This window comes from Bubalus kerabau, chromosome 6, assembly GCF_029407905.1.
Source record: "Bubalus kerabau isolate K-KA32 ecotype Philippines breed swamp buffalo chromosome 6, PCC_UOA_SB_1v2, whole genome shotgun sequence".
NCBI classification, from domain to species: domain Eukaryota; kingdom Metazoa; phylum Chordata; class Mammalia; order Artiodactyla; family Bovidae; genus Bubalus; species Bubalus kerabau.
This window is the reverse complement of record NC_073629.1, coordinates 94,859,737-94,880,463: the sequence shown is the minus strand read 5'-3', so window position 1 is coordinate 94,880,463 and position 20,727 is coordinate 94,859,737. Positions and strand designations below refer to the sequence as shown.

The 20,727-nt window shown below is 44.8% G+C and overlaps 1 protein-coding gene across 3 annotated transcripts in view; it reads right to left on the bottom strand.

The window, feature by feature from the left end:
- The window catches only part of RAB3B (RAB3B, member RAS oncogene family), a 69,826-nt gene extending 51,472 nt beyond the window's left edge, over positions 1-18,354 (bottom strand). For 2 of the 3 annotated variants that reach the window (XM_055585904.1, XM_055585908.1), the window contains exons 1-2: positions 18,198-18,329; positions 6,094-6,321 (exon numbers count right to left, since the gene is read on the bottom strand). In XM_055585904.1, coding sequence (XP_055441879.1) covers positions 6,094-6,321 — 228 coding nt within the window. In that variant the 5' untranslated portion in view covers positions 18,198-18,329. Of the gene's footprint in view, positions 1-6,093; positions 6,322-18,197 lie in introns of all 3 variants that reach the window. The other variant, XM_055585909.1, reaches the window with a different exon arrangement.
- Between the last annotated feature and the right edge of the window lie 2,373 nt (positions 18,355-20,727).

The window sequence follows — 20,727 nt, the reverse complement described above, 5'->3', positions numbered from 1 at the left end:
TGTCAGCACCAAACAAGATGGCAGGTGTTCTCAGCAGGAAGTCTGAGCCTAAGCCACAGACAGGACCTGTTTCAGGGAGTTAGCAGAGGGGGCTCTCATTAGAGACGAGGGAACCCAAGTCAGAGCCCTGAAAAAAGGGGAGGATTTATATTAGGTCTTTTCCATGTTATTAATAGATGCTGTAGTAGTCAGAATAATGGTCCCCGAAAGATATCCATGTCTTAATCCCCAGAACCTGTGAATATATTACCTTGCATGGGAAAAGGGACTTAGAAAATGTGATTAAGTTAAGGTTTTAAAATGGGAAAGATTATCTCAATCATTCAGGTGAGCCCAAGGTAATCATATGGGTCATTATAAGAGAAAGGCAGGAAGTCAGAGAGACAGAGGTTGACAAAATTTACACAGCTGGCTAAAAGAGGAAGAGATTGTGTGGCACAGTGCCCCTTCCCCCAAAGTCATCACAACACAACAAAACAACCTGAATAATGGAGGTACACACAAGCACCATAGTGACTGAGGATTTCAGAGGCGGGAGGTCAGAGAAAGAAAAAGAGGATGGAGAACAGCAATTCCAGGACAAGCCCGGGAGTGAGGACAGTGATCTTTAAATCCTTCACAAAACACAGAATTCTTGAACTCTCGACAGAAAAATGCTGGGCCAGCCAGTCCATTTCTCAGTCTCTAAACAAGTAATCCCAGACACAAGGGACACACCTATTTTTAAGTCTTCCTGACAAGAAGGTCACCAAAAAAAAAAAAGCCTTGCTAGTGGGAGTGAGAAAGAGGACATCCTGACCTTCCACAGTGGAGGCCCCTTCCATTGCATCCCCTGACAGAGACCAGGCCTGGAATGAGCCTTTTAAATTGTGAATAGAAATGAGCCCGAGCCCCAGTTGCAAGCTGGGGACGAGACCCAAGTCACAGTTTAGTGATTCCTGAGCTCAGCACCTCAGTGCTGGAGTTTGAAATAAGTTGATTTTTTTTTTCCTCATGGCCCTTATCACAGATGAAATTAGATATTTTTCATTCATATACTTAGTGTCTACTTTGGCCACCTGATGCAAAGTGTTGACTCACTGGAAAAGACCCTGATGCTGGGAAAGATTGAAGGTAGGAGGAGAAGGGGACGATAGAGGATGAGATGGTTGGATAGCATCACCGACTCGATGGACATGAGTTTGAGCAAGCTCCAGGAGTTGGTGATGTACACGGAAGCCTGACATGTTGCAATCCACAGGGCTGCAAAGAGTCAGACACGACTGAGCGACTGAACGATGACACTTAGTGTCTATCTCCCCTACTTCAGTGAAAACTCCAAGGGAGTAGAAAGAGTATTTCCCCACAGCTAGCACAGTGCCTAGCACAGAGGGAGTACCAGATAAATGTCTACTGAATGAATACAAGAATGGAGTTTACTGTTTGGCTCTGCACAAGTAATTTGACATCTCTGGGCTCAACCACCTGTATTGGTGGGGTATATATACACATCCCTGGTGGCTCAGACAGTAAAGAATCCGCCTGCAATGCAGGAGACCTGGGTTCGATCCCTGGGTTGGGAAGATCTCCTGGAGGAGGGCATGGCAAGCCACTTCAGTATTCTTACCTGGAGAATCCCATGGACAGAGGAGCCTGGCCGGCTAAAGGTCATGGGATCGCAAAGAATCAGACAAGACTGAGCAACTATGCATAGATACATATAATTTTATTTCTTTTTGGCTGTGCTGGGTCTTTATTGCTGCATGGGCTGTTGTGATGAACAGGGGCTACTCTCTAGTTGTGGTGCATGGGCTCCTCACTGCAGTGGCTTCTTTCATGGCAGAGCAGAGGCTGTAGGGCGTATGGGCTTCAGCATTTGCGGCTCGCAGGCTCTTGAGCACAGGTTCAGTGGTTGTGGTGCATAGGCTTAGTTACCCTGTAGCTTGTGAGATCTTCCCGGATCAGAGATCAAACCCATATCTTCCTGCCCTGGCAGGTGGATTCTTTATCACTGAGCCACCAGAGAAGCCCAACCACCAATTCTTTAAGGAGATAACTACTTCCTTGGGTCAGAGGGAAGATGTGAAGACACAAAGAATGATTCAAAGCACATACAGGGAGGATTCACATGGCTGACAATATCCATAATCCCAATCTACTCAAAGCGTCACAATTCTCCTTGGACTTTCCTTTCTATATCTTCCCTTGAACTTCACAACATCCCATGAGGCAAGAAGAGAGAGGATTATTTTCTCCTTTTGATCTTTGGGGACACGGGAGGGGAAGAGTTACTCCAGATCACACAATGACCACACTGCAGGGCAGAGCCAGGACTAAAACCCAGGATTCCTGGGTTGGCTCCATCATGTCACAGACCCCCAGATTCTTCCCTTCCCTCAGACCCAATAGCCCTCATAATGGGCTCCACGTGGAGGCAGTGGAAGGCCAACTCCCACCCTTCTCTTCCCACAGGTCCCCAGGGGTTGCTTGGCAACTAGCACCTGAGCAATAAGTGGCCTCTAGTCGGGTCTATTGCTGTGCAGTTACCAATTCTCCCTCCTCCCTCCACACCTGTGCATGCTCTCACTCTCTATTAATGAGATTTCGCCCCTACCCTTACCTCCTCAGTCAGATTATCTTCTCTAGTCCGCAATAATTAACCTTTCCGGACAGAGAAGAGGCTCTCAAGGACTTATATGGCAAGGGACGCTGGGAAACAAGGCACCGTCAGTACCCTCACGATCCCCCAGAGGTGGTAGCGACTCCTTTTGTGAATGGTCCTGCTCAGCAATATTAACCTCCTCTTGTTCCCTCTCCACCTTCCATCCCGACAATGGCTTTTTTGAAATCCCCTGGGAGAGACTGAATGAGTTTGAGAAATTTAATTGAACGCTTCATACAGTGCTAATGAATCCCTGGATGCTGTTCCAGCACTTCTGAACCACAGGTGGGAAACCTTGGGAGGGAAGTCAGTCACTGTCTGCATGAGTGGCAGGAGCAGAGAGAGGACAGAACCTAACTTCTACTGTATTCTTAGTATGTGCCAGGCACAATACTGTGTTATCACGTGTGGCTTCCCCTCAACAAACCTGTGAGACCTTTACAGTTGAGGATATTATCTACTCATAGAAGTGGAGTGACTTGCCAAAGCCTATATATCTGCCTGCTTCAGTACACAAAAGTATTAAAATACATTTCAATGACAAAGGCAATATTCAAATGCTTACATTTTAATGCATTTATGAACAGTACAGAAATGTTTATTTTCTGCTACAGAAAGTACATATGCATACAAACATACACACACAAAAAAAATCTTTGCTAATTTTTTTTTAGCAAAAGCAATGTGCTTATGTCAGATCATATTAGATTGTCATTGATTTTACCTCAAAACATGGCTAACATTGAACTTGTGCTAGGTGTTGGGGAAACATGTCTAGCCATTTTCTGTGCTCACTTAGGCTCGCTATAATTAGTATAGTCCTCAATCAGAAGCTTCTTTGTGGGTTTCTTTTAAAGCTACATATATATATCATGGGGGTTCATTTCATTAAAAACAGTACAATCAATAAATCCACTTAATGAGGCACAGGAAAACTGCAAAAGCTCATAATAGGCTGAAAATGAATAAAAGAGTGAGGGAGCCGCCACTGCCAATCCCTTAGAAGGGCAGACTTGTCTCCTTCCACCTGAAGAGTGTTTGAGCGTAGAATATAGACTGTCTCCTTCTACCTGAAGAGTATTTGAGTGTAGGATATACGATCATCTAATGTGGAGATCAAATGAAGACATCTGTGTCAATCCATATAGCAAATATTAGTATACACTGATTTTGTATTCAAAGATAATAAACTCTATTAAGTTTCTTCAGCTCCCTAAGGAATAATCAGGCATGTAGCCTCTGACCCATGTCAAGAACCTTTTATTTGTTGTCTAAGGTCTCTCTACAGAGAAGGCAATGGCACCCCACTCCAGTACTCTTGCCTGGAAAATCCAATGGACGGAGGAGCCTGGTAGGCTGCAGTCCATGGGGTCGCAAAGAGTCGGACACGACTGTGCGACTTCACTTTCACTTTTCACTTTCATGCATTGGAGAAGGAAATGGCAACCCACTCCAGTGTTCTTGCCTGGAGAATCCCAGGGATGGGAAGCCTGGTGGGCTTCCGTCTATGGGGTTGCACAGAGTCGGACACGACTTAAGCAACTTAGCAGCAGCAGCAGCAAGGTCTCTCCCAAACTGCCACCCGACAGCCTCTCCAGCAAATTTCTCTTAGCATCCCCTCCCGGCGCTTTCTCGGCCTTGCTCCATTTTCACTGGATTGCTCGCCATGCCCCAAATATCCTGTGCTTTCAGCCCCCTCTGTGCACCAGCTGCAGGGAGGATGTCAGACTACACAAATGGAAGCACCGGCACATAATAGGCACTTAATAAATGCTGATTGATCCTCACCATGAGGTAGTTAAACTAGATCAGTGGTCCTTCAATTTTAGCCTACCTCAAAAGACCCGGATGGTTTGTTATAGCACATTATTCGGCTATACCCCAGAGTTCCTGATTTTCTGGGTGCGAGGAGGGACCTGAGATTCTGTATCTCTAACAAATTTCCAATGGTGCTGATGCTGTTGATCTGGACACCACACTTCTAGAACCAATGAACTAAATGGCCTGCATAGTTTCTCCCATTTCCAGTGGTTTATGATTCCTTGATGCTTTTAATAGAGAATAAATAAACAAAATAAACTTTTATCTTTATATAAATTAATACTTAATATGACCACAAATGGAAACATGGGCTCTATAATACCTAATGGACACAGTGTAGAGAAAAAAAACTCATACTTTAGAATCAGAAGATCTGCGTTGGAATCTCACTTTGTAGCTGCGTGGTCAACTTAAGGTAAATTAATTATGCTCTGAATATCTGTCCCATGAGATTGTGAGATAATATTAATACATGGAAAAAAATTGTAAAACAAAAAGCACTGTATACAGATTATACTAATAACATATATGCACAATGTATTAATGTTGAGTGGACTGATAATAAATAATACGTTTTGAATACTTTAAATCACAGATTTTTAAAATTTCCAATCTCAATGCTAATTCATTATCAAAAAGTATATGATGTACATGCTGCTATTATCATTTCAAATATGTATATATTTTATTGGTACACTGGTAAATACCAATAATAGTAGCTGTGGTAGCCAGTTTCCAAGATGGTCCCCAATAATCCTCACCTCCCAGGACTTATACTTTTGTATAGGTTCCTTCTACACTGAATTAGTGACCAACAGCATACTCTAATTAGAGACATCACCACTTCCAGTTTGGTTTCTTGGATCTCTCCCCCTAGGATAAGCTAGCTCCATGTCATTAAGACATTGTATGAAGAGAGACATGTAGGAAGGAACAAAGGTCTCCTACTAAAGCCAGTGCCGGACACATGAGTAAGCCACCTTGGAAAGGAATCTTCCAGGTCCACTCAAGCCTTCAGATGACTGCAACCCAAACCAACATCTGCCAGCAACCTCATAATAGATCGCAAGCCAGAAACCAAGCCACTCCCAAATATTCAATCCATAAAACTGTGTGTTAATGAATTGTTGTTTTAAGCCATCAAGTTTTAAGGTGATTACACAGTGATAGATTATGGACACAGTAGCTAACATTTACTGTACATTTATTATGTTCCAGAAACTATGCTAAGCACTCACCAACCCTATGATATAGATGTCATTATAATCCCCAAAGAGGAAAGCCTGGCCTAGAGAGATTAAGTAACTTAGTCCAGGTTCCATGACTAGTAATTGGCAAAACTGAAATCTGAATCCAGGCCTATAACTCCAAAGCCCAGACTCTTGGTCACTTGTCTGTATAATCCAGGATAAAACCTCTTGGACAGTTAAGCAGCAGAAGCAACTGAGTCCCCAGATGAGAGCAAATGTATAAAATCAGCAAGGGACAGTCCAGGGGCCAGACATGCAATAGCACTGGGGCCTAATGTCATAAACCCCAGCAAAGTTCTAAACTGGCCCCACTGCCCAGCCGTTGTACTAGCAAGCGAGTCAGCTCTTGGGACACTTCTGCCCGAGATGCCCAGGACTCACCCAAATCTGCAGCTTCACTCGCTTCTCGTGGCGGTAGACTGTCTTCACCTTAAAGTCGATGCCCACGGTGCTGACGAAGGCTGGGGTGAAGGTGTCATCGGCATAGCGGAAGAGGAAGGAAGTTTTGCCGACACTGCTGTTGCCAATGATGAGCAGTTTGAACATGTAGTCAAAATTCTGGTCAGAAGCATCTTTGACTCCGGCTTTACCATCAGTCACTGAAGCCATCTGCAGGAGAGACCTGTGGTCACTCAGGAACACATCTCCAGTGTCACTCTGAGTCACCTAACTTTTAATGGTCACACACCCATTCACATACTCACTCCCCACCCGAGCATCACTGAGGAAATACACTACTCAGAATCACCCCTGCACTGAACCTGCCCCAAATGTTATCTCAGGATTGGGGTGGAACCCAGGATTGGGGTGGAACCAGCTCCTCCCAAATATTCCTTCAGCAAATATTTACTGAGCACACTGTTCTGAGTCAAGTACTGTGCTGGGCACAAAGAATACAAATATGAATCAGACATGGTGTCTGACCTCTGAGTGGCCGCAGACTAGAGTAAAAATTCAAACACAGAGTAACAAAGCAGTGGATAAGTGATAAGACAGAGGGAAGCCTTGGCTGAGGAAGCTCATCAGAAGCACCTAACCCAGCCTGAAGACATGGCGGTCAAGGAGAGGTTCCTGTAGGAGACAGCTCCTAAGCTGAGTTTTGGAGTGGCTAGAGGGAGGAAGGTCAAGATAGCAAATGTTTGAGCATTCCAGGAAAAGCCAACACAGGGCTCTCATTCTCCTGTTTCAAAAACATTTATGGCTCCCTATAGTTCTAAAGATCAAGCCCAAACTTTTCAACTTGACAAAGAACCAACCAACCAAAGAATAAATTCTCTAAATTTTACCTTCCCCTAAGGCTTCTCCCTACCAACCTGTGCTACTTTTTATAGAATTATGTTGTTGTTGTTGTGGTTTAGTTGCTAAATCATGTAACTCTTTTGCAACCCCACAGACTGTAGCCCACCAGGCTCCTCTGTCCATGGGATTTCCCAGGCAAGAATACTGGAGTGGATTGTCATTTACTTCTCCAGGGGATCTTCCCAACCCAGGGATCAAACCCGTGTTTCCTGCATTAGCAGGTGGATTCTTTATCACTGAGCCACCAGGGAAGCCCATACCAAATTATACTCCACTCCAAATACGCTGTTATTTCTTGCTTCTGTCCCTTTAGCTATGTATTCTTTCTGCCCACAATACTCTTCTGCTTCAAACAAACTCCTGTTCAACCTTGCAGATCCATGTGAAGGTTCACTTCCCCTGGGCAGGGCAGAGGATGCACTCCTGGCCCTAGGCTCCCAGTGCGCTCCAATAGCCCTTGTATCATTTCAGAACTGTTTACTATTCCAGCTTCTCCTTTAGACCAAGCATCTTGGACCTAATGTATTTCATTTCTTAATGTATTTCTCTAGTTTCAGCACAAGTCCTAGTATGTAATCAGCACTCAGTAAACGTATACTGAATTAATAAAAGTCACATCACCACTCTGGGGCCCAATCTCATAATCTGGAAAATGGGGAGAACAATTTCTGCCCTGCTTTTCTCACAGGGCTATTACAGGACTCAAATGAGAAAACAAGGAGTAAGATCTTAATAAGCTGGTAAATCCCAACAGGTGTGAATATAAGTTATTATTATTCCAAATCCTTCAAAGCCTAGCTCCTTCATTTATTTACCTGTTCATTTGTTCATTCATTCCTCTGGCAAGTATTTATTACATGCCAGACCTTCCCTGAGACCTCAGCACTCACAGTCCTGCCACTATCCTCTCCTTTTCTAGAATGATTTGAGTCTGAAAGCCATCCATAATCGAGCACTTGACCCCATAGTCTTACTTGCTTTTTTATTTCTTTTTCTGCAGAGACCCTACTTCTTCACCTGCCATCACTCCTTCTGCTTAACACTGGGTACTCAGGTGGGCGGGGTGTGTAGTCAAGAGGAGGGCGGAAGGACAACCCTGACATAAGATGTCCAGAGTGTCATCCTCTTTAGGAATTCCTGCCTTTTCCTCAAAGGAAAAGAAAGAGAGATGGATTTATCTCTCTGGGCCTCTCAGGTGAGCTATAAAGATAAGAAGCTGACAAATGCAGAAGGTGAAAAGCTCTCTTGAAGAAAAGCCAGATGAATATGTATGATTATTAGCAGCCCTTAATAATACTTCCTTAAATAGGCCACCACAAGCCTTCAGTGGCTTCTGCTCTTCCTTCTCTTTTTCTCCCAGCTCTCAAGGCTTTATTGGGACCTACACGCCCACCACTGTATCAGCCTGCCCCTTGGCAGGGCTCACTAGGCAGGTGTGGAACATGCTCAGGACACTTGGAGACTCATACATAGCATTTACACGAAAGAAGAAGGTGAGATTGGAGGGGAACAATTGGCCTGATCCAACTGTCTCATAGCCTGAACTTTTCAGTTTTTCATTGCACAAGATGCAGAGCTCATTTCAAGAACTGGCAAGTCAAAGGAATTATGCTTTTTTTCTATCTAAGACAAGGGAAGCAATCACAACGACCTCACACCATCCTCCGCTCTGCTACCGGTCATCTTTGTTTGTTTACAAGAGAAAATTTCACCTTTGAAAGTATATATCCATTATTAAATGTTAGGGAAAAACACAAGACTATAAAAAAGAAAAATTTTAAATTACTAGATACCCCATCCACTCAGAAACTGCCATCGTTAATATTTGAAGTACATTTCCTCCTTTATTTTTTCACACACCAGAGTATCATCTATTTTGAAATTATATCTTATTATTTAATTTAAACAGTATATATATTGTGGTATACCTGGGCCTTAATATTATCAGTAAATACTTGTTAAGTACTCATTATTTTCCATGAGGGACATGATAGTGACAATAACCATGTAACCGTTACCATTTATTGAGTACTGTGATATAATAAAAGATACGTATTTGGTCTGGGTACCTGGTTCCAGGCAGAGCTCCTGAAGCCTTTGGAATCTCTGGAAGTGCAAGTGATTAAGTGTCTTGTTGTATGCTAATGAGATGACTGATGACTGGGGCTCCAGGACAACCTCAGAGTAGGGGCTTGTTGCCAGAGGAACCAACCACACAGTTAGAGGATTGGAACTTTCAGCATCACCCGCTAACCTCTGGGGAGGGAAGAAGGGCTGGAGATCAAGTTGATGACTAAAGGCTGATGACTTAATCAATCACGCCTGCAGGAACGAAGTCTTCGTAAACAACCCTAACCAAATGGGGTGGACATCTTCCAGGCTGGTGATGACATTGATGTGTTGCAAGGGTGGCACACCTGGAGAGGCCATGGAAGCTCCAAGACCTCCCTTTCCCCATACCCTGCCCTATGCATCTCTTCCACCTGGCTGTTCCTAAGTTGTATCCTTTTATACTTTTATAATAAACCAGTGTATGCATTACTCTTTATATATATCATATATAAATAATATATATTGAAAACATTTATATTACACTAAAAATAATTTAAACTTTACAATTTGCAAGTTATCATATAGTAAAATTACTATTATTTTATCACCATTTGTCATTTGCATTATTTTCTTAACTTTCAGCATAAAAAGTAAGTAATATGGAACCTAAAGGTTTACAGTGAAAAGTAAGTCTTGCTTCCACCCCTGATTCCCAATCTCTAGTTCCTCTCCCCAGAGGCAAACATGTTAACAATTTATGTATCCTTCAAAGATAGTCTTTGCATATATAAGCATAGAAGTCTATTCATACTTTATATATATATATAAATGACAGCATACCATACTCTCGAGTCTATGTGTATACATAGACTCTTCCATGTGTATTTTAGTAGCTGAGATCTTTAGTTTTGTATCCTACTCCTTTTCACTTAACATTATATCATAAACATCTTACTGAGACTTTAAAAATTCCTTGTAAATATCGTTTCAATTGACTACACCTTATTTAACCCTATGGTTGTGTCACATGACCAATTCTTTAAAGTTGTATATTTATTTTTCTGTTCTCAATTATTATAAATTAAGTTAGAGTGACCATTTCTTTACATAAATATTTGTTCTCTTTCCTATTTACTTCTTTATTATGCCCATCCTTGCATGAAATGTTCCCTTGATATATTGAATTTTCTTGAGGAGATCTCTAGTCTTTCCCACTGTATCATTCTCCTCTTATTTCTCAGCAATGTTTATTGAAAAGTTATACTCTGCTATACTCTGGAATTCTGCACTCAGTTGGGCATATCTTTCCTTTTCTCCTTTGCCTTCCACTTCTCTTTTTCCTCAGCTATTAGTAAAGCATCTTCAGACAACCACTGTGCCTATTTGCATTTCTTTTTCTTTGAGATGGTTTTGGTCACTGTTACAAGAAGAGGTGGCAAGAGTACACAGAAGAACTATACAAGAAAGGTCGTAATGACCCAGATAACCATGATGGTGTGGTTATCACTCACTTAGATCCAGATATCCTGAAATGTGAAGTGAAGTGTGTCTTAAGAAGCATTACTACGAACAAAGTTAGTAGAGGTGCTGGAATTCCAGCTGAGCTTTTTAAAGTCCTAAATGATGATGCTGTTAAAGTGCTGTACTCAATATGTCAGCAAATTTGGAAAACTCAGCAGTGGCCACAGTACTGGAAAAAGTCAGTTTTCATTCCAATCCCAAAGATGGGCAATGCCAAAGAATGTTTAAACTACCATATAATTACTCTCATTTCACATGCTAGCAAGGTTATGCTCAAAATCCTTCAAGCTAGGCTTCAGCACTACATGCATGGAGAACTTCCAAATGTACAAGTTGGGTTTCAAAGAGGCAGAGGAACCAGAGATCAAATTCCCAACATTCGTTGCATCATGGAGAAAGCACAGGAATTCCAGAAAAACATCTATTTCTGCTTCATTAAGACTGTGCTAAAGCCTTTGACTGTGTGGATCACAACAAACTATGGAAAATTCTTAGAGATGGGAATACCAGACCACCTTATCTGCCTCCTGAGAAACTTGTATGTGGGTCAAGAAACAGTTAGAACCAGACATGGAAATACTAACTCGTTCAAAATTGAGAAAGGAGTACAGTAAGGCTATATATTGTTACCCTGATTATTTAACTTATATACAGAGTACATCATGCAAAATGCTGGGTTGGATGAATCACAAGCTGGAATCAAGATTGCCAGGAGAAACAGCAGCAACCTCATATATGCACATGATACCACTCTAATGGCAGAAAGTGAAAAGGAACTAAAGAGCCTTTTGATGTGGGTGAAAGAGGAAAGTGAAAAAGCTGTCTTAAAACTCAACATTCAAAAAACTATCCAGTTCCATCACTTCATGGCAAATGGAAGGGGGAAAAGTAGAAGCAGTGACAGATTTTATTTTTTTGGACTCCAAAATCACTGCAGACTGATTACAGGATGAAATTAAGAGATGCTTGCTCCTTGGAAAGAAAGCTACAATAAAACTAGATAGTATATTAAAAAGCACAGACATCACTTTGTCAACAAAGGTCTGTATAGTCAAAGTTATGATTTTTTCATTAGTCATGTACAGATGTGAGAATTAGACCATAAAGAAAGCTTGCTGCTGCTACTGCTGCTGCTAAGTCGCTTCAGTTGTGTCCGACTCTGTGCGACCCCATAGATGGCAGCCCATCAGGCTTCCCATCCCTGGGATTTTCCAGGCAAGAACACTGGAGTGGGTTGCCATTTCCTTCTCCAATGCATGAAAATGAAAAGTGAAAGTGAAGTCGCTCAGTCGTGTCCGACTCTTAGCGACTCCATGGACTGCAGCCTACCAGGCTCCTCTGTCCATGGGATTTTCTAGGCAAAAGTACTGGAGTAGGGTGCCATTGCCTTCTCCAAAAGAAGGCTTAGCACCAAAGAATTGATGCTTTTGAACTGTTGTGCTGGAAAAGACTCTTGAGAGTCCCTTGGACAGCAAGGAGATCAAGCCAGTCAATTCTAAAGGAAATCAAGCCTGAATATTCACTGGAAGGACTGATGCTGAAGCTTAAGCTCTGACACTTTGGCCTCCTAATGGGAAGAGCTGACTCACTAGAAAAGATTTTGATGCTGGGTAAGATTTAAGGCAAAAGCAGAAGGGGATGACAGAGGATGAAATGGTTAGATAGTACCACCAACTCAACAGACATGAATTGAAGCAAACTCTGGGAGATAGTAGGGGACAGAGGAGCCTGGTGTGCTGCAGTCCACGAGGCAGCAGAGAGTCGGATATGACTTAGCAACTGAACAACACAACAATTTATTTCCTTAGGAGAGATCTCCAGAAGTGAGAAGAGAGAGATCTTCTGGTCAAAAAATAACTTTACTAAAACACAGATTTAATCCTTACTCATTTCCTTGATCTTATTTTACCCTATAAATAGACCTGGAAGATTAAATTGGAAGGGCAGTGATTATTATTCCCATTGGAGCAAGAAAGGAACTAAGAGCCAGAAATTATGAGGATCTGTCCAGGACTCACAGCTAACAGCTGAGATTAGCTTAGTACCGTGCTATAATAAGGACTTCCCTGGTGGCTCAGATGGTAAAGTGCCTGCCTACAATGCAGGAGACCTTGGTTCAATCCCTGGGTCAGGAAGATCTCCTGGAGATGGAAATGGCAACCCACTCCAGTATTCTTGCCTGGAAAATCCCATGGACGAAGGAACCTGGTAGGCTACAGTCCAAGGGGTCACAAAGAGTCAGACACGACTGAGCAACTTCACTTTATGCTCTAATAAGGGAAAAGTAAAAATCCCTGCTCTATTCCTTGGCTGAATTCTTGGGTGTGTTATATCAGCTCTCTAAGCCACAGTATTTTTACCTTGAAACCAAGAAAATACCACCTACTTCACTAAGTGATGGTACCAACAGAGTGAACATTTATCATATGTAAATAAGCTGGTGTGGTTTCTTGACCTATGGGAGGTACTCAGTAAATATTAATTCACTGGTTTCTTTAATTCACTTCTGTAGTCAAGTGCCCCCTCCCTGATCTGGGCTCCATAATTTGAGCTTATTTGACAATTAACTGTCTATCCCTCCTTCTGGATTCAGCTGAGTTTTATTTATCCTTACACCCTGTCAACACTGAATCTAGATTAAATCCTTGGACATGTTACTCCTTTCTGTAAACGTTTATTGAGCGTTTGCCGTGTGCCAAACTTTGATGTAAATGTTGTATTATTGGTTTCTTCATTTTTCTTATGCAGCTGCTTGCACTCTTAGATTTCTGGAATTAGAAGAGATTTTAGAGTGGCAGCTTTATCATAACAAAAAAGTCTGGCTCTTGGTCCCAAGCTTTTGTAGTAACTCAGTGTATGAAATTGGACAAGTAACCTAAACTCTGAGCTTCAGTGTCCTCATCTATGATGTGATCATATTACCTACTGCAGAAGGCTGCTATGATTTTTAAATAAGAAAATGTGTATAAGGGTGCTTCATACGTACAGTGTATGGAAAAAACTATACTGGCCTTGTGTAGGATTAGCAGGTAAAGTGCCTGCCTTTATTAGCTATGTCTGCCATAGGTGTGAGCCAAGAGTAAAAAAAAAACAGTTTCAGTTCCTGGTCTGATACACTCCCTTCATTTTCAGGGGAAAAAATAATCAAGGCTCCACAAAGAGAACTGATTTGTCAAAGGTCACACAGCAAGTCAGTTGGAGCATCATTACTAGATATTCTGTCATCTGATGACTTTCAGATTGGACTGGGCTTAAAGAAAATAAAAACCACATCAATTTGACTGCATACGTGCTCAGTTGTGTCCGACTCTTTGTGACTCCATGAACTGTAGCCTGCCAGGCTCCTCTGTCCATGAGGTTTTTTTTCCTGGCAAGAATACTGGAGTGGGTTGCCATGCCCTCCTCCAGGGGATTTTTCTGACCCATGGATCGAACCTGTGTCTCTTGTGACTCCTGCATTGCAGGCGGATTCTTTATCACTGAGCCACTGGGAAAGCCCACAACAATTTTAGGGTGAATAGAAAAGCATCCCCAGTGTGGCAGAAATCAAAACCAGTCTTGTAAAGCCATTCTCAATCAATTAAAAATAAACAGACATAATTTAAAAAGAAAAGAAGAACATCCCCAGCACCCTGAGATCTCTTTCCTAGCATTTGCCATACTGTACTGTCAACCTCTGCTTATGCGCACACAGTGCAGCTTTCCCAGAAGATGGTGTGAGAACTGGGAGAGGCAGAGAGCTGAGTTCAGCTGGAAGATAGGTTCAGATGGGAGCCCCCAAGGAGATCTTTTCAAAAGGAAGGCAGGGGCTACACAGACATTCAAAAGAGAGGTAAAAATCACCCCAGCAGGCAGCTGCCTGAGGCAGATCTGAGCAGACAGGTCAATGCAGAACTGCATTTGTCAGATAAGCATCAATCAGATCTTCCCTCTCTTTTGTGACAGTCACATAAATGATAGAGCTCTTGCTCTTCGTGACAAGCAATACAGATGAAGGCCCAGGGACCATCCAGGAAGTCATCTCTGGTTCCAGGCTGGGGGGAAGAAGGAAATGGCTCCTAGGAGAACTGGTGTGAAAAATAACACTTTGAGTCTGATCGACTAAGGAAGAGGCCAACTTCAGCCATGAAAGGGGGAAGGAGAGGAGACAGCCCTAAAATGCAGCAAGAGATCAACTGAATACACATTGTGGAGAGGTACACGGAGGAAATTCCCTTTGATGGAAGGAGCACAGGATTAAGTCAGAGACACCTGGACTGAGCCCTGGCTCTCTAAGCAATTGTGTAACCTCAGGCAGATCACACCCTGGGTCTCAGTTTCCTTAGCTATAAAATGAGTTAATAAAATGACTTTTGGGCAAACTACTGGAAGAATTAAAACTAGTATATGACAGTGCTTTATAACTCCTTTCCAAAAACATTTTTTTGTCTGTGTGCTTCATGTTTTCTTCTACCAAGTCATCCTGGGTAGTGGAAATTGCTTGGGATTCCAAACAAACAGGCTAGATTCAGTTTCCAGGCCCAGCATTTATTAGCTATGAGACCTTGGCAAGAAACTTTGCATGAGTAAGACAGTTTCCTCATTTGTAAAATAACCATTGTTGGGAGGATTACAGTCAATCTTAGTGGCTCAGACGGTAAAGAATCTGCCTGTAATGGGGGAGACCCAGGTTCAATCCCTGGGTTGGGAAGATCTCCTGGAGAAGGGAATGGCTACCCAGTTCAGTACTCTTGCCTGGAGAATTCCATGGACAGAGGAGCCTGGCAGGCTACAGTCCATAGGTTGCAAAGAGTCCAACACGACTGAGCAACTAACACTTTCAGTTCACTCAATGTTGGTAAGGCATACAGATATGCTGCTATTTGACACATAGCGGGTGCTCAATAAATGTAATTTTGTCTTCCTATTGGGAGTTAGACAATTGAACTTCACCCTGCTATACACAATCTCCTCCCTAAAGCCATACTCCACTCGCTTTTCTGATTCAACCTTTCTTGAAACCATTCCCCACCACCAGCCCAGCCCAGCCCACCTCCTCATTGTTTCCCCTGACCTCTTAGAGCCACAGAAACTATTGTAATAGCTATCATTTAGTGACCACCTACTACTAAATGCCAGGCACTCTACCAGGCGTTTTCATTGTGTATTCCACCTTGCATATGACAGATGCTTGATAAATGTTTACGTCCTTCTCCAGGCTGGAGAGAGAGAGCGGTTGATATGACCACCATCATAATGTAGGCTGCTGCTACTGCTGCTAAGTCACTTCAGTTGTGTCGGACTCTGTGCGACCCCATAGATGGCAGCCCACCAGGCTCCCCTGTCCCTGGGATTCACCAGGCAAGAACACTGGAGTGGGTTGCCATTTCCTTCTCCAATGCATGAAAGTGAAAAATGAAAGTGAAGTTGCTCAGTCGTGTCGACTCTTAGCGACCCCATGGACTGCAGCCTACCAGGCTCCTCCGTCCATGGGATTTTCCAGGCAAGAGAACTGGAGTGGGGTGCCATTGCCTTCTCCAATAATGTAGGCAAACCTGCATAATAACGTCAGTGCCCTCTCTCTTCTATACAGTGTTTTACAGTTTATGAAGCTCTTTCACCCAAATTATATTTGATTCTCACAACAATTCTTGGGAGTAGGTGAGGAAATCGAGGCAAGAGCAAAACCACAGCTCAATTATTCATTCAGTCAACATTCATTGAGCACCTACTGTGTGCCATCTCCGCTGTGCTCTGGGGAGATGAAGAGAAACCATAGGAATTCCAGCTTAGAGGGAAAACCTTTTCAAACATCCTCTACAGGTTACTGGTGCCTCCCTTCACATCATAATCCTTAAGAAACTGGAGATTTATTTCTTGGGTTGGAGATCATTTTAGATTTTTGCCTTCTTCCTTACTGTTTCCTCTGATTGGAACATACTTTCCTCCAGCTAGCTAAATCCTTCATGACCTCAAAGACTTCCCTGACCCACCATCCTCCAGCATAATGTCTTTGCTCCTGCAAACAAGCACCAGGGGCTTTCCCGGTGGCTCAGTGGTAAATAATCCACCTGCCAATGCAGAGACATGGGTTCCACCCCTGAGTTGGGAAGATCCGCTGGAGGAGGAAATGGCAACCCCCTCCAGTATTCTTGCCTGGGAAATCTCATGGACAGAGGAACTTGGCAGGCTGCAGTTCACAGGGTCACGAAGAATCCGACCCAAGTGAGCAACTAAACAGCAACAACACAGCACCAGGGCTTCCTTATACCATAGGCGGCTTTTCACAGACTTCCATTGTCTTCCTCCGTTTATATGAGTAGAACAGGTGGGCACACACCTGTGCACACGAACACATCCAGCTCCTTTTACTATCCCGTACCCTTTTCCATCTGGATTCCATGTAGTTGAGATGGATGTCCCTGTCCTTTTCTCACTCCCCTCCGCACCTCTACTAGCTGCCGGAGGCTGCCACCTTGCCCTCCCTAAAAATCTCTTCCTACACTTGGACTCTAAAACAAGAGTCCGCCTGTGGATGAATTTCCCTGTCAATGATTCTCTTCTTGTCTCTGATTCCAAGTAGCAGTGTAATAGGGTCCAGTGTTTGCACCACCTCCTCAGCTTGTGAGTAGCTAAGACAGGGCTAGCATCTGGATGCTCTTGGACTCCACTCTGGGCCCTCATCATCTTCCCACTCTCACACCACAACCCACACCTGGCTTTCTCTGCACCGTGACCCAGCCCATCCACCACCCTAAACTCTCCAAGTTCCAGGACAGTTCCCCCAACCCCCTGCTAAACTGCAGTGCCTCTCCACAGCCCACCTCTAGCCAGAATTCAGGCTCCCACAGTCCATATCCAAGGCCAGGACTCTCCCTTCACCAGCTCCCCACCCGCTTTCTCTGCAGCCTGGATAGACCTAGCCTTGCCTCCCACCTTCTCATTCTTCCTAGCTTCCCACTTCCAAGCCCCCACTCCAATTACCCACCTTGCCCATACCCAGCTGGGCTCCGCTCCACACCACACTCAGATTACCTTCTCCCCGCCCATCACCCCTCTCCCGCCCAGCGCGCCTTCCCCTCCTCGTCTCACTCCTCCATCTCAAAACGACCCCCACCACCCACTCCCCTCCCCTTAGCTCTTCACTTCCACGCCTCCCCTCCCTCGCTGTCCCTAATCTCTTCGCTTCAACACCCCTTTCCCCGCCCCTCGGCTGTTCGGTACCCTCTGCCCTCACGGCCCCTCTCAGCTCCCTTCTTACATCTCCCCCGCCTCCATCCCCCTCCCCCCAGTTTCCCCCTCAACCAGCCTTCGCTGCGCTCCAGTTGCCGCTCAGCCTTCTCCTCAGCCCCGGCGCCCTCTTTCTTGTTCCTCCGATCCCGCTGCCCCTGCCTTTGGAGCTCCCCTCGCGGCCCTCAAAGCCCGGGTAGACGCTCCTCAGGGCCCCTGCCCGGGTTACGTGCCCCTTCACTGCCGCGGTACCCTTCCTTAGTGGCCTCCCCTGGCCCCTTCTTCTTGGTGCCCCTTCCGCTGCCCTGTGCTCCTTCTCAATGCCCGCTCACTGTGCCCCGCGCCCCGGTCCGGGGATCGGTCCCAGGTACGCCCCAGGCGGGCTGCCGGGCCGCGCCCCTTACCTGGGACTCCGGGTGAGGACGAGCGGCTCGCTCCCTGGCAGCGCCGCGGAACCGCTGGACCTGGCGGCGGGAGGCAGAAGGCGCAGCGGGTTCGCGGAGCAGGGAGTGGGGGGCGGGGCGGGGCGGGTCCGATCCCCTCCGCGGCGACTTCGGGCAGAGGCTCGGGCTGCAGCTGGGCTGGGTTACGGCCGCTTCCAGGCCCCACCCATGCCCCGCCCAGGGGCGGAGCCCGCTTTCGCCTGGCCCTCGGCTCCCGGCAGGTGTAGGAGATAAGAGGTTTCTTGGGGACCCGAGGATCCCCAATACCTGGTTGACTATCGTGATTTATCTTAATTCTCACGCCTCGTTCCATAGACTGAACTTAGTAAGGTTATCAAAGGGCTTTGATGATAAAGTAGATGATGATGGGTTTGTAGCTCTGCCATTTCTAAAGCTCTTGCCTGTGCATTTATCATTTCGTACTCAAAGAAGCCCGCGGAGAGAGGCAGGATCTGGATGGCTGTCTACGTGGAAGCGAAGCCAGAAACCTGGGCATTGTTGTATACCCTATGCACTCCTTCACACCCTACATCCCATCAGTCTGGTAATAACGCCTCCATAAGGTATTCTATGGAGAAGGGAATGGCAACCTACTCCAGTATTCTTGCCTGGAAAATCCCATGAACAGAGGAGCCTGGCAGGCTACAGTCCCTGGGGTCACAAAGAGTCGGACACTCCTGAGCGACTTTCACTTCACTTCACTTCAAGGTATCCTATCCCTTCCCTTCCTCTCCATCTCCACCGCTCTCACCCTGGTTCAGGCCTCATCACTTCTTGCTTGAACTAAAGCAACAGCCTCCCAGTGGGTCTCCCTGCCTCCATTCTTCAATCTACCGTCTACATCAGCAGTTTGAGTGATTGTTCTATATGTCACCATGTTACCTCCACCCTTATGAAACAAACAAAACATTTCCAATGGCTCTCCATTACCAGCAGTAGCCTGGAGTGAGAAAATGTTCTTTCCTTGTCATTAGAAAGTCCCAGCTCTTCCAGAGACGGCAGGTATAACAATTAAATAGCATCCCATCCTTCCATACAGACCTGGACTTCATTTCAATCTTCCTGAAGTCACAGGAACCAGCTGCCACGTTTGGTTTAGAATTATAATCCCTCCCCATAGTCATCCCCCTTCTCACATCTTAGAGGTCTATTGTTGTTCACTTGCTCAGTCTTGTCCAACTTTCTGCGATCCCATTAACAGCAGCTTGCCAGGCTTCCCTGTCTTCACTATCTCCCGGAGCTTGCTCAAACTCATGTCTATTGGGTTGGTGATGCCATCCAACCATCTCATCCTCTGTTGTCCCCTTCTCCTGGTGCCCTCCATCTTTCCCAGCAACAGGGTCTTTTCCAGTGAGTCTGTTCTACGCATCAGGTGGCCACACTGTTGGAGTTTCAGCTTCAGCATCAGTCCTTCCAATGAATATTCAGGATTGATTTCCTTTAGGACTGACTTGTTTGATTTCCTTACTGTCCAAGGGACTCCCAAGAGTCTTCTCCAGCACCACAGTTCGAAAGCACCAATCCTTTGGCACCTGGCCGTCTTTATGGTCCAACTCTCACATCTGTACAGGACTACTGGAAACCATAGCTTTGACTAATCAGACCTTTGTCAGCAAAGTGATTTATATGTTTATGTAACTGAATCACTTTGCTATACACTTGAAACTAACCCTACGTTATAAATTAACTATATATCAATTTAAAAAAAAAAAACCTTAGACAACAGAGTCAGATATCAAAACATTTTTTCCATACATTCCATTATGATTATCTACAATTTGTCTCTCTGGTCCAAGGAGCCACCCAAAAGACAGCCCCTCTGGTTGTCTGACTTCTCTCTCAGACTCATGTTTGAGCTCTTCGGAGCTTCTCCACCCCCTCCCTTTCACTCACCTTCCCACCATCCACGTCCTGACAGCCCTTCCCACTGTGCCCTCTAGAATCCTGTTCTTTTGCCAACAAACTTTGCTACACCCTCTGCTTCTTCAGACCATACTCAGATTACTTCTTTGCCTTTATTAATGCTTGACAGTCCTCCAGGACTTCTCTTGCCACCTTCTGCAGGAAGGCTTCTCACTTCTCTACTCTCCACACACCACAGAACCAAGAGGTGGGGTTAGCATTACTACCTCCACCCTTGTACAAAAATTGCTTCTCCTTTGGTCTCCAGACACACCCCTTCCCATCCCTCTTATCAAGGACATCACTGACCCCCAGTTGCTCCACTGCATTGAAGATTCCAACCTCTGGCTCATGGTCATTCGCATTAGCTCTGTCCTGCCACCCTCCTGGTGCCTTTGGTAGCCATGTGGTTGCCTGATCCTTCAGTCCTTGGTCTCCTCTTCACTTTCCCTCCCATGGTCATACCTTGAACTTCTTAATCACCCAGAACTAGTGCCTCTGTGATCTTAAAATCAAATATCCTATGCTGCCTGCTCCTGCACTGTCTTACTTGAGTTTTCTCATTTTCAAAATGGGTGTCATGATAATA